The 13,668-nt window shown below is 49.2% G+C and overlaps 1 protein-coding gene across 1 annotated transcript; it reads left to right on the top strand.

Annotated features, from left to right (window-relative positions):
* Positions 1 to 716: 716 nt before the first annotated feature.
* LOC135366573 (integumentary mucin C.1-like) lies at positions 717 to 11,077 on the top strand. Its single transcript, XM_064599331.1, has 8 exons — positions 717 to 869; positions 3,135 to 3,168; positions 3,224 to 3,289; positions 4,238 to 4,627; positions 7,672 to 7,816; positions 8,198 to 8,336; positions 10,322 to 10,417; positions 10,483 to 11,077. The coding sequence occupies exons 2-8, from the start codon at positions 3,153 to 3,155 to the stop codon at positions 10,567 to 10,569; spliced, it is 939 nt and encodes a 312-aa protein (XP_064455401.1). The 5' UTR covers positions 717 to 869; positions 3,135 to 3,152; the 3' UTR covers positions 10,570 to 11,077.
* Positions 11,078 to 13,668: the final 2,591 nt, after the last annotated feature.

The following is a 13,668-nucleotide window of genomic DNA, read 5'->3' on the forward strand; positions in this document are numbered from 1 at the left end:
AGAAATGAATGTGGCACTTGCTTCCGCAGAGAACACCCTGTACCATGCTAGCAATGCATGCAAAAAAGCGCTCCAGTGCTCGCACATATACTGATGACAACACTACCTGTGTAGTGTAACGTGTTCTTTCAAGCATATTATGCACTCAAACTGTATTTGCCGCCGGGTAAAATGCAAGTGTGCTCGATTGAACGTCGGAAGAGCGATCAAGCAACCTGCATCCAGTGTTCGTTTTGGGCAAAAAAACACTTCATAATGGTCAACTAAATATACAGAATGAACGCCTATTTATTCCTCGATAAAGAGTGACTCACCTGTATAAATTTAGGCCCTGTAACCTTGCCAGTACGGTTGGTACGACCGTAATTGCAAGAAGTTGCCATGATCGCTGCGGCGACTGTTGTGGGCACCGTAAGATGGCGGCCGGTTTCTTCACGCTCGCGCTCCCTATCCGCGATCCAGCCTTTTACAATCGAGATCAGTGTGCTCGTCTGCCTGTTGCTCGAAGGTGCGGGAGGTGAAGGAGAGAGAAAACCGAAACCGTTTGCGCTCTTCTTTTTTTCTGTGACTCATGAAAACTAAATCCCAAGGTGCAGCGGGGCTTTCGCAACACGGCGCTCTCTGGTGGGCCATCCATGCAATTTCTGAAATCGTCTGTAATTGTAAATCTGTAATCGTCTGTAAATCTGTAATTGTGCTGTAAGAAGTGGCTCGCGGCCGCCTTTTGCGAGGAAGAAGAAGTAGGTAATCCAAGCCCGTGCTCTGAATCGCGTGTGGTCCATTGCACGGTTCGACAATCGGTTATTCGGTTGCGTTACATACCATCCGGTTGTTATTCTCCTGCAGCTTCCAGCAAGTCCCAAAGAAGGGTAAGCATGACAACCATCGTTGCTTCTTGCCTACCGTAAACTAGTCTCTAAATTCCATGTGAAAGAAAAACGATCAACTGACATCCTCCCCCACCCTAAGGGTCAGGCTAATAGAATGGAGAGCCTAGTAGAACAATATCTCTTGAACTGTTACCTGTTAACCTTAGTTTCTTCCTCCACTTTTATGGGATCGCTGCGTGTTGATCGCTGCTTTGCAGTTGAAAATTGCGCCGCGTTCAATGACGCCTGTTGAGATTCTTCAGCAGTTTGGGTAGTACTTAGGGCTCGCATAAACCACTGGCAAAGCTACATAGGACTGCGATGAGATTTTTTCTGAACGTTCCTGCAAGAGGGCCTTGTGCAGAACTGTCCACGGGCTGCAAGAGCGTGCACTGGCTATAGACAGGCCATAGCGGATGTCCAGTTTTCTTAAGTGCTTGATCAGATCGAGTACACAATGGCGACCATTAGTACACCGAAAGAGATTCAGGGTAATGTTCCGAAGCTATAAGTCAATCGCATTATTTGTTTGCAGTGATGGACAATCTTTTGTTGATCTTTGATTTTACATCTTTATTTATAGTATCGTCTTCGTGAAGTGCTACCCATGTCCGAAAACTCGACGGTAATTTTAACAATTAATAGATAGCCCTAGATAGACCGTAAGCCCTCTACGTCAAAAACGGATTAAGAAAGCTGGGAAATTAACAATCAGCAACGCCTTGTCATTCGCTTCCAATGAATAAAGCTGGTTACTGTGCCGACACCGTGATATCGCAATGCGGGATGCCACACAACAATTATCCGTGCTTGCAGTAAGATTACCTCATAGCAGACACGAAGGGACACAGGAAAGCGGTAACCGCATACGACGATTTCCGGAAAAACGGCCAACTTTCTCACCGGCACGACAACTCGACGGAGAAACGGCGGGACGAACCGCATGCACAGATTTCCACTGCGGCGGACGGTGGCGCTCCAGCGGGTATTTTTCTTTAGTTCGTGTTAAATATTGACTTGAAATTAACTGATAAATATTTTGCTACACAGAAAATTTATAGTGCGACACTGAAGTTCTTGCGGCCAAAGAATATTCGCGAAGCAAGCGCTACAAAGTCGCCCTTAGACAAAGGGCGAGCGACAGCATGCTTCCCAGTTCCCACCTTGGTCACACGGCCATCCGAAATGCCCGTAGATGCTTTTCGCCTGCTTTTCGCACCAGCTCCGGTGGCGCAGCGGTAACGCGTGCGCTTGGAGACTGGGAGGTCCGCGGTTCGAATCCGCGGGCCGGCTGTGCCGTCTGGGGTTTTTCCTGGGTTTCCCTCAGATGTGTAATAGGCGTATGCCGGCACAGTGCGGCACTGAAGTCGGCCCATGGACGCAGCTATCCTCCCCCCGAGCGGATTCCGCTCGGTCTTCCACTTCACCCTTTCCTCTCCTCCTCTCCACCACCTTTCCCTTCCCGAGAAACATGCCGCCTAATCAGGCAGGCAGACCTCTCGGGTTCCTCCCAACGACACTCCTCCTCCTCCTGCTTTTCGCCGTAGATGCTAAGGATGCCCTCTACTTCCGCTCGTGGAACGACAGCGCGTGTAGCGGTCCTATTCGCTACCGTCGAGCGGCCGCTTCCGCTCTTCGCCGGATTTTTCTGTCCACCTCTGTCGTCGAGAAACATGTGAAGTTCCCATTGCTCGCGTCGGCTCACCGGAAAACGGTGCCTGTGGCCGGTTTTCCGTCGAGAATTCGTCGTATGCGGTTACCGCTGAAGCATGGAAGGGTGGCTTTTGCTTAGACGGTGAGCGTCGACGACACATGGGTCCCGAACTGTTACCTCACCCTGTGTTGGCTTGGTGTACTTGAATTAGGAGGGATATTTGTTAGGCTATACGTAAGGATCCTTTCGTTCTCATCTAAGACCTTCTCCAGCAAAGCGTTCTGAGCAATCTCCATAGGCGCCGGAACGTGGTTCATACGTATTCTTTTTTAATTCGTGAGGCCTGGCGAACCGGAGGTTTGACAGTGGCAGGAGACTTTCGAGCAATCGTTTCCACTGGAAACGACATCACGCTGACGCAGGGTGATCGGTAAGAACAGTGAGGGGTCTCCGTGCGCCGGGCTATATTGGAAACAATAACTGAAATAGCAAGCAGCTGAAGGACGAGATAATCGAATCAGATACGACGGGATCTCTACTTGTAGTCATGCGTGTGTGAATGAATGAATGGTTCCATTTCGTCAGATATGCGATATTCTGTTCTCTTTCAGCTTCAGAAAAAGCCCACAATGTCGGGCATGTCAGGTAAGCACATACTGGACACCGTTTCTGTCTTTTACTGATGCCTTCTGCCTACCAGGAATCAACTCCGAGATGAGCGTCCAGGCTACGAACCAGGACAGTATAAGTGCTTGCTTTGTCGTAGGTTCGTATTTGGAAGACCTTAATCTAGCTCTCGTATAGCCATTTTCTGCTTTTGCGTTCTCAATGCTGCGGCACGTTGCGGTGCACCCACTTCACAGTAACCGCGCACTTGAATTTCGTATTCGAGTTCTTGTGCCTATACATCCCAAACTGTGGGGACATGGCATGCACTCTGAAAGTGATAGCCTAGTGCACGCGCCAGCTCCCGTGAGAGTGCGCGCCCAGAAGATAGCAGTCACATCAGTGGCGGTTCCGAGAGGGGGGGGGGCGGTTGGACGATCGCCCCCCCCCCTTAACGTCAGTTTATACATTGGATTGCCCTCTGCCCCCCTCCCCTCTACGCGCTCCCACAAGAAACCGCCCCCCCCCCCAAACTGAGGGTCTGGATCTGCCCCTGGGTTACACTAGGGCTGTTGCCTCACTATAGGGGTGCGGTCCGGACCGGGTGACGCGACGGAAGAGGGTGACCCTTGTACCAGTACCTCTTTCTCTGCGTCTATAGATGAGCCCTCCACGTGCAAGCGATGGTATGCCGTCTGGTATGGAAAGATTCATTTAGGAGGGGAGGGGGGCTGTTTATTTTATGTAGCCCATTCCCCTCTGTAAAGTAAGTATTACTAAGAGTAGTACACTAAGAGTATTACAAATAAAAAAGTATCGCAAGAACGAACTTTAAAAATGAAATGAGGACTGAGGCAAGCTCTATCTTTGGGCATCAGTCGCGCGTTACACCTTCGTCCTTCCATTCACCGTAGACACTCGTGGAACGCATAGAGACAAGCACAGCGATGGAAAAGTTTCCTCGCCGACTTCAACAGACTGAATAATAGTGCTCGAACCAGCGGCGCGCCGTACAGCGAAATCCTCCTTCGTTCTGCAGGATTTTTGTATTTTGCAGAGCAAATGTCAGACCAATGTAGGAGTATACTGTTGCTCTTTGCACGTACAGCGATGCGTAGTGGAGGAGGAGAGGGATCTGAAAGAGAGGAGGAAGTTCCAAGCGATCCTGACAACTACCTATCTACGACTACAGCCGTGACAACGACCACCACGTCGACTACCACCACCACGTCGACTACCACCACCACGTCGACTACCACCACCACGTCGACTACCACCACCACGTCGACGACTACCACCACCACGTCGACGACTACCACCACCACGTCGACGACTACCACCACCACGTCGACGACTACCACCACCACGTCGACGACTACCACCACCACGTCGACGACTACCACCACCACGTCGACGACCACCACCACCACGTCGACGACCACCACCACCACGTCGACGACCACCACCACCACGTCGACGACTACCACCGTTAAGTCACGTCAGTATTACATACCTCTTTCGTAGCATTCGCTCTGTCATTTGACATGCTTCCGACATCAACCTCCCTGAAAGGCTTAGTACGCGGAATAGGGATGCCGACAGTTGCGTGCACTTAACGAATTTGCAAAAGAACCTGCTAATCTCCAGTTTCAGATTACGTTGAGCGCCTTCTCTGACAACTCCTTCGCATATATCCTCTGTAGCAGGATGCCCTTTGGAATGGGAAGTACCTTGCGCCACCTAGCCTAAATTAAATGTGGTAGTACGGTGGTATCTATCTATGGGGTGATGGTGGGATCTGTATTTGCCCTGCTACCGTGGTATAGTTACACAATTTATTCTGATACCATCAGTTGTTAAGCTGGTCCTTCATACTTTTCTGCTTGCTTCGTTCTTGCCATCTCGAAAACGCTGTGCTTCCAGCATAATTAAGTACATTTCATTGCGTACGGTATCTCCTTGAACTCAGGAAGGTGGTAGGGACAGAGGCGAAGGTGGCTGTGTTCCTGTATTGGAACTCGCGCGAGCCGCGGTTCGGAGTCATGATATACGAGTGTTGTTATATATCATTGACTCTAGTGATTCGCATACAATGGAGAGTCGCTGGGAGACGACTCTTGAGCACCTCTAGTATCGAATCTAGTGTCACGTGGACGACGTCATGAGAGCCATGTCACAATAAGTCCAATAAGCAAACACAATCGTTTTTTAGCAATCCAGCTAATTGGAAGTAACGGCGATTTGTTGGCCAGATGGACTGCATTCTGGCCAAGATAACGGCCAAGCGGTCTTCGTATAGGATCTTCCTTTGCCCTCATAAAGAGGAACACCCCCAATTTTCCTCATGACTCACGCATTCGGTGTATAGGCATGCGCTCCCTGCCAATCTTCCAACTGATGCGTTCCCATAAAGGACGAAATGTCTGTGTTTGGACAAATTACCCTGTTTCCAAATATCGAACCAGAGTCCATTTGCTCCTTTCCAGGTCACATATTACTGCGTACCTCCCCTAACCCCACAGTGCCCTGTTTTGTGTCTGGTCTTTTTCATGATTTCTTACTGTATCCTCCATCATGCAGCAGATACCCAGTAGTATCTAACTCTCTTCTATTTCCGGTATTTATCACTATATAATCCGCATAAGTTCATCGTGGTATTTTTTGCTTATGTTCTAGTCAATTTTTCGTAAGCAATTCAAAAATTTGTGCCAAGGGACATTCAGTTTTCTACAACCTTTATCGATCGCTTTTAATACGGCAGTTATCTACTGAATCATACATTCGGATAGCCACATCCAGAAACCTATCTATGAAACAGATACCAGTATGTTCGGCATCTGCCGACCATCTGCTTTGCTGATCCGAAAGGTGTACCACTCATCATCACTGAAATAAGTTGGTTGTTCTTTGTACCAGGAGAATAATGATATCTTGGAGTGGGCAGCCGGCCATCTGATGGTTAATGTGGTCGTTGCGTTGTGATCGGCGGCACGCAGGTGACGGTTGTGGGTCAAATAACAATGAGGGTGGTAGCTTATCTTTGCGCAGATGAGGTGCGTAGGGAATGACCACGTCAGAACCTCGACAATGACACATACTACTGACGTTGCGCATTAAGTCAGTTGTTTGCGCCTGCCACGGCAATGGTGGTGCAGAGGTTACATAACGGCATAGACAGCCCGTTACTTAGTTTCGGTAGCAAGTACGACACTGGTTATTTTGTATATACAGGGTGTCTCAGTTAAATCCCCGGGCTAAATATTTCGCGAACAGGTGCACCAATCGAAGAACTGTCCGATACTACCTACAATCTGCGCACCGGGTGAATGAGTCGGAGGCGCTCATTTAAATAAAAATTTAAATTAGTTTCGTGAAAAAACAGCGTGAAACTTCTACAGCAGGGCGCCGTCAGCATTAAAATGGGCACTACCCCTTTTGGGACCTTCAGTGGACACCTTTTAGAGGAAAATCTGTCACCGAAGCGGGTCATTTGTTGCAGTAATTAGTTGGTTTCGGTTTACATATTTATACATAGAACCCATTTTAACGGCGACAGCGGTGTGCTTTAGAAGTTTTTAGAATTTAGAACTAGAGTTTAGAATTCTCATTTATATAATGAGCGCCTTCCACTCATTCAGACGTCGGACAGATTCTTGTAAAAAAGAAAGTTCGTCGATTAGTACACCCGTTCGCGAATTATTTAGCCCGGAGATTTAACTGAAACACTCGGTATGAATACAGATGAAAAACACAAGGGACAATAATAACAAAATGATAGGGAAGGGGCTCCAAAAGCGCGCTGTTTCATGCAATATTTGAAAGAGTACAGAGGAAAACATTGTTCATTCCTCTGATTTGCTGAAAACGGAGGAGAGGGGCATTCTGCCGATCATAATTACCACAAAATGGCGTACGTCCCCAGTTTTCATCAAATCAAGGGAGAGAACGGTGTCACTTGCGATGATGGTTGGGTAGCAGCGTGCGGCGAGGTGGAGCTCGGTTTTTAGTGTAGAAAAAGCTACTTCGTGGCGGGTCGCGCGTAAACCGCGCGTAAACCGCGGGAACACCCGCCTTTCCTCCGCATCTCAATGGTAGTGGCTGGGCATATTCTCCGAGAGAAAGACAGCCCTCACGCCAGCTAACGAGGACGCTATGCTGTTTCTCAACAGCTTTAGCTTCTCAATGGTTACGTGTATGTTATGTGTGCTTTCGCTCTTTCCTATGTTTTGCTGCAGTATCGCTGTGTGTATCGTATTGCTGTGTGTGTCGCTCGGCTGCGCTCCAATGTGGATTGTGGGACCACGGGTACACACGCACAATCCGCACGTGCGGATAGTTCTATCAAACCTCGTACCGGGTGCGGAGTGAGATCCTTGTCTGTGGGTGCAGTGCGGGTGCGGATCGAGATTTTCATACTCGCGCAGACACCTACGGTAACATAGGGGCAGTGTTGGTCCACAGAGGCTTGACTCTGTATATTTGACTGTGTACTGAGCATAATGTCAGAAGTCAGTATAACATCATCTTTGCTCGATTCTGCAGCTCTAGATTCACAGTTGGTGGTCTGTACAGCCACCTACTCCATTAGTTGGTCTCCAGTGTCAAGCCCTGTACCAGATCCGTGCCGCTTCTTGATGTTCAGCACGCTAGTGTGGAGAACACGGTGTGGCATTGATATTCAACAAAAGTAAGTATTAGATGTTGTAGAGTTCGACATTTCGTGTAGTTTCAGTCACTTTTGTAGTTACCTTCGTGTATACTCTTAGTGCATACCCTTAGTGCACTAGTCTGCATAAAGCCGAAGCCACTTCGGATGCATTCCAATTGATTTGTCTCTGGTGTATATGACGCGAAGCCAGCATCCCTTCATGGTGGCTGCTACACAGTGCAGATACTGGGCAAAGCCGTTGGGCAAAAAGGCGTCATGATATATCTTTAGCTGTCAGACCTTGACACTTTGTTGGACTAACGCGCAAACTTTTTTTATTTTTCCCGATGTGTAAGCATCTGCCATGCATTCCTGTCATCAATGTGCGTTGTCTTGCTCTCAACACATGCGTCTGTGCAGAATCCGATCAGCGGCTATGAGACAGCTAAACACCACTACAACTCTTCACGGAAAGGTGCTTCACTACGGCTTCCTCGGCTTTGACTGCACAGTGACTACCTGGTGTGCAGATGCGGACCCGCCCATTCAATTTCTCAAGGTATGTGAAGCGTCATTTTGTAGCACTCTCTGCACCTACTGTAGCGCGTACTATAGAACACTGAAATATGAGTACGCGGCTGAAAGTAGGAGTAGGATGTTGGATTGAACCTTTTTGCGTCGAGCGCAAATCTTGTTAGTTTCACTTTCAGTTTCGAGTGGACAAAATAAAGTAATCCTGGCAGCGCGTGGCAAGGGAAGGTGAAGTTACCTTGCGTGCGTGCTCAGCACCTTTTTGCTTCTTCTGCCAGTCGAACGACGAAGATAGGTGCTTGTCTCTTGTCTTGATCTCCTCTGGGTTTAACTAAACCGTCGCGCATCACCCACTGTGCCGTCAAGACCCCCCCAAAGGTCAACATAGGAAACCAGAATAATTTGATGGCGTGCCTCGACAGGCACTAACAGTATTGTTTTACGAAATGAAGTTCAATAACACATGCGCGAAAAGGGAGTAAAAAAGCGGTAAGTACTTGGAAGAACAACTTGTGCAAACGAACTGGTGTACCGTAGAAATGAGCAACATCTCATTGACCCTGAGGTATACACAAGCACACTGAACGCAGAAATACGGCATTAGTCGAAAACGCCAGACATGCGGCGGGATTTGCCGGTTAGGTGCCCCTCCAATCAGGCCACGCTAGCATCTTTACGACGACTTGGAAAGGAGCCTCATTCAACGGGACCACTCACTCCCATCACACTCTCTCCTACATGTCTTCTCATACATAGACACCTACATACAACACAAGTACGAGGCCCAGCGTAATCTGGATACCCTTTCCTCTACGGAACCCTTCCATCGGTGTTATCAGAGTAAGTGAGCAAACTTTGGTAAGGAATCCCACGCCGTGCGATGAAACGACGGAGGACATGAAGGAAGGCGGCTGCTGTCATATCGGAGACAAGCTCTTGATGGACGGCACTGGCCATATCGCATCTGAAAAGAGCGATCTAAGTATTGGATGATGTGGTTTAAATTTGTTGCACATAGAGGGGGCTAGTGAGGTCAACGCCAACGACGTCGAAGGTGGAGGCTTCGGTTGCTGGTGCTGGTTGCTGGAGGCTGTGGAGGAGGTGCTGGTGGTGGATTTTTGTGCCAGAAGTCTCGTACGGCTGACGGAATATCAAGGAACGAGCGATGACGCACTTAGCTGGCTGGCGCTCCTTTAGAACTCAACTCAGATTACGAAGGTCTAGTGAGTTTGTCGAGTGCCTGCATGGCAGATGCATGGGCATATATGATTATATGCGCTGCGAGGTGAAGACGTTTTTGAAGAAAAATAGGGTGCTTGACAGCACCAGTGTTCCTAAGGTGGCCTAAGCTCCCCCCCCCCCCACCCACACCCACCCACCCACCCACACACACACACACACACACACACGTTCAGGATTCTATCGTGGTGAAAAGTTTGCGCTGGGTCTGCTACCGTGCATGGGTGGTTTGGAGGGCGTGCCTGTAATCCAATGGAAGAGCGATGGTGGAATCTGTTCAGAAGAGGACTGGAACAACAACTTCATTTGGTATTATGATAGGGCCAGGGGCGATATTCTACCCCATTGCTGATGGATGTGACACGCGCTAGGGTCGGCACGGACAGTGTGGCTTACAAGTCTCGAACCTGCGCACAGCTGACGATGGCCCAAATTGGCCGAAGCAGCTGTCCAGTGCTGGTAAGCCGACGTTGAGCACATGCTCCACGTGCAACCAAAGAGTCGGCAAATTTTCTACCATGAAATTTATATATAGACAGGTTACATATATGTTATATAGAGTGTTTGCTCTGACGTGTCCAGAAATTATATTTAAAGCGAGCGATAAACGAAAAGCATCCGGTATTTTTCTGCTACTTGAGTAAGAGACAGGTACTGCTTCACTAGTAGCACCTGTTTCTTAGTCAAGGAGCTGAAAAGTAGCGCTCTTTTATCGCTCGCTTTAAATACAATTTCTGGACACGTTAGAGCAAAAACCCTGTGTATGCATTGCAGGCCTGCAAGAACAGTGGCTCATTCAGCTTCCAGGATAAGTCATTGATAGGAAACCAAGATGTGTGCGACACCGTGAGGCTCTCAAGTGGTAAGAGGGTACGACACTGAAACTCGTGAAACTGAACGTAAGCATCGGTGTACTGACGGAAAACATGTTTCAGATGTGCAAGGCGTACCACGAATACGGATATCAAGGTGGCTGGGTGATGTTCGACCTCTGTTTGGTGATGTGGACCAGATCTGCTTGATCTGTATTTGTACGTGCGGTAAAGAAGTACATGTATGAACGACCGTGGAGCTGCGAAAGTGCGAACAGTGCGATTTAAGTGTGATCCTTCCCCTTGAACTGCACATTTGGGCCAGCTGGGGGACAGCTTTCCTTCCATACGATAGATTGTATAGTTGTATTCCATAATTTTTTCATTGCTAGCCAATAGGGGTACGTGACGCAGCGTGTACGAAATGTTTGAATAATAATCGAAACCAATCGAAAATAGCAATCGAAACCAGTGTTTGTAGGAGTATCCCCTACGCATCCTTTATTACATAGTTTACTGTCAAACAGCCTGACACAAAGTGGACAGTATCTGACTCTTTCCTCGATTGTGAAAAGGAAATGCTCTGTGGTGCAACTTCCACGCTGCCAGCTCTACGTTTTAGTCGTAGTTGTGAGGCTTTTCATAAGCACACAGTTAGTAATGCGTCAGAAAGGGGGATTTATAGCCTTTCAAGTGTGAATAAAAGCGTATATTGCAGATACATTCCACGACTTGTGTTTTCTGAGTATGTTTAGCGCTTGTCCAAATCCGGAGTACAAATCTCTCATTGAAGAATGCTCAAAGCTCATGCCTGCCAGGGTTGACAATAACTGTTTCTGAGTGGGGTATCACTGAGCAACTTGCCAGGTTAGTCTATTGTAGATGTCGATTGATTAGCTAATCTCTTCCTTGGTGTGGTCCTGGACTCGAACCTGCGATGGGCTCCGCACATTAAGCACCTTGAAACCAAAGTGCAGCGATGGCTACCTGCCATTCAGCATCTTCCTGGCTTAGGCTGGGGCTGTGATACGCTCCCTTCTAGCACAGGCTTCGTAGCTAAGGACGTCACACCACCGAACGCCCCTTGTTCTCTTCCTGTGCCACCCACCTTCGCACGTCTTCCTGACCGCAGAGATCAGGTTCCCCCTCAAGTCCTTTGAGCACATTTTTATGCTCTCGTAGACGCGAAGTTTTCTACCTCTGCTGCCGCATACATCTGGCGCATCTCGAAATGGCAAGTACACGTCGGCATTTGTCATCCCACCCGAAGGCGTAGTTGAAGGACGTCGCCTTTGGCATTATACCTCATCCACAGCTGCGGGACTCTATGCCATACTTTTCTTTCAGCAGCACATCGTTCACTTTACCCCACGGAATTGGGTGGTCTTCACTGAGTCAACATCTGTGCTGCAAGAAATTGAAATTTCCGGCTTACGAGGCTCCTCCGCACCGTTGGTTATGGATGAGTTAATAGCTTACAAACTTGTCTACGAAGCAGTGCACAGGCTCGTTCTCCAATGGGTTCCAGCCGATTGCGGTGTCGAACAGGCTGACAGCGCCACCGAAGCAGCTCTCTCGTCTCGTAAACGGACGCATATTGCACTGCTGAGAGGAGATCGCCGGTCTGTACTTCGACGCCTCGTGGCTCCTCTGGCTACCCGCCAACGGACAGCTGACATTCTACACCCCCCCCTCCCGCCATGCTGAGCAGAGTTGATCCAGCGCTCGCTTACCGCATGCCTGTACATATCTCTCGTCAAGATTCCGCATTAGTTCACCGAATGCGCCTCGATGTGGCCTTCGCAACACAGTGGCGCTACCGCTTGAGACAAGTTTCCTCTCCCCATTGCAGCCACTGCGGTGCTGTTGAAGATCTAGAGCACATTCTTCTCCATTGCGCATACTACCAACGCTACCAACCTTCCCGAACCTTCCGAACTCTTCGTATCTCTCAACGAGCTAGACTTCCGCTCCCTCTCTTTCACAAAATTGCTTGATCCCTGGCCACGTCCAGCACACCAACGCTCTGCCCTCAAGACTCTCTTCGCCTTTCTGGACACCACAGGACTTCGATCCTTATTGTGAAGGGGCTCACATCACCCCCGCATTCCCCGCATCACCACCAGCAATGGGGTAGAGTATCGCCCCCGGCGATGAAACTCCCCAGCCATCATCCCGCAATAAAGTAGTTGTTGTTGATTAGCTAATGTACATTTTAGCAGGCACAGGCTATCCGTCAGTGCCACCCGCGCTTTCGGCCCTATTTAAGAGCCCATCCCTTTACTACCCTTGAGGCATTGGCTCAGGAGGCTCGTTCAATACAAGGCGACCTCCTGGTAGAGCACGAATACCGGCCCCCTGCGCCCCCGGGAGTTAGCGTTGGAACTCCGCTGTGCGCCGTCTGGAGGAGCCGCCTCGCTCGAACGCCTTCATGCAACAGGTTCGGGTGAGAACCCCCCGTAATTCATACAATACATAGTTATCCCACCGAGCCTTAGATCCCTTCCTCTATGACCAGAGGACGATCCCTGCAGGAGCGAGCCTTGACAGACCCGTTCCGCCTTGAAGTCGCGGTCTACCTGGCCTTCCAGCTCGCGAAACCCCAAGCAGCGGGGGCGGCACCACCCTGCGACCCCGCAGCCACGAGCGCCCAACGTGCCATCGGGAAACGGTCGCTGCCAGCGTCCATGAATGCTCGCTCAACGACGTCAGCAAGTTGCGAAGAAAGCGAGCAAACGGTTACTATCCGTGACCTTGGTCAATCAAAAACTAGCTTTGCAAGCAGCCAGATAACGCAAAGAGATGCTTTGGCTCCTTTTGCTTTTTCTGTCCGAGATTTCATTGGGGATAAGAAACCAAACATCGCCCTTCGAATTTTGGATAGAGATTACATCGTCCTTATCCACACAGGAGCTACGCTTTCCCTTATCGGAGACAGTGTTTACGCGCATTGCGTATCACCGGCATGGTGGAATTGCAATCCAGAGACGTCGCTCTTCGTCTTGCTTGCAATGACATCGTTCCAGCACTGGCTGCAGTTATGCACTGGATACAAGGTATATTTAAACAGGTAGCGCAACTCCCATAGGCCCCTGTGTCTTCAGAATGACGCCATGATTGAGACGGTCAGCGCCATCCATCCGTTGCGCGGACTACTACAATTGTAAATAAATGACGTCAGAGATGACGTCACTAGTATGAATAATAACTAGTGCATAATTAGTCATGCACGTTTACATTGGCCCACTTCGCTTGCTCTGTATTCCCTTTTCCGCGCCCAGTCAACAATACCAGACGTGAACACAGAAA

Source organism: Ornithodoros turicata, chromosome 8 (assembly GCF_037126465.1).
Source record: "Ornithodoros turicata isolate Travis chromosome 8, ASM3712646v1, whole genome shotgun sequence".
Lineage (NCBI taxonomy): Eukaryota > Metazoa > Arthropoda > Arachnida > Ixodida > Argasidae > Ornithodoros > Ornithodoros turicata.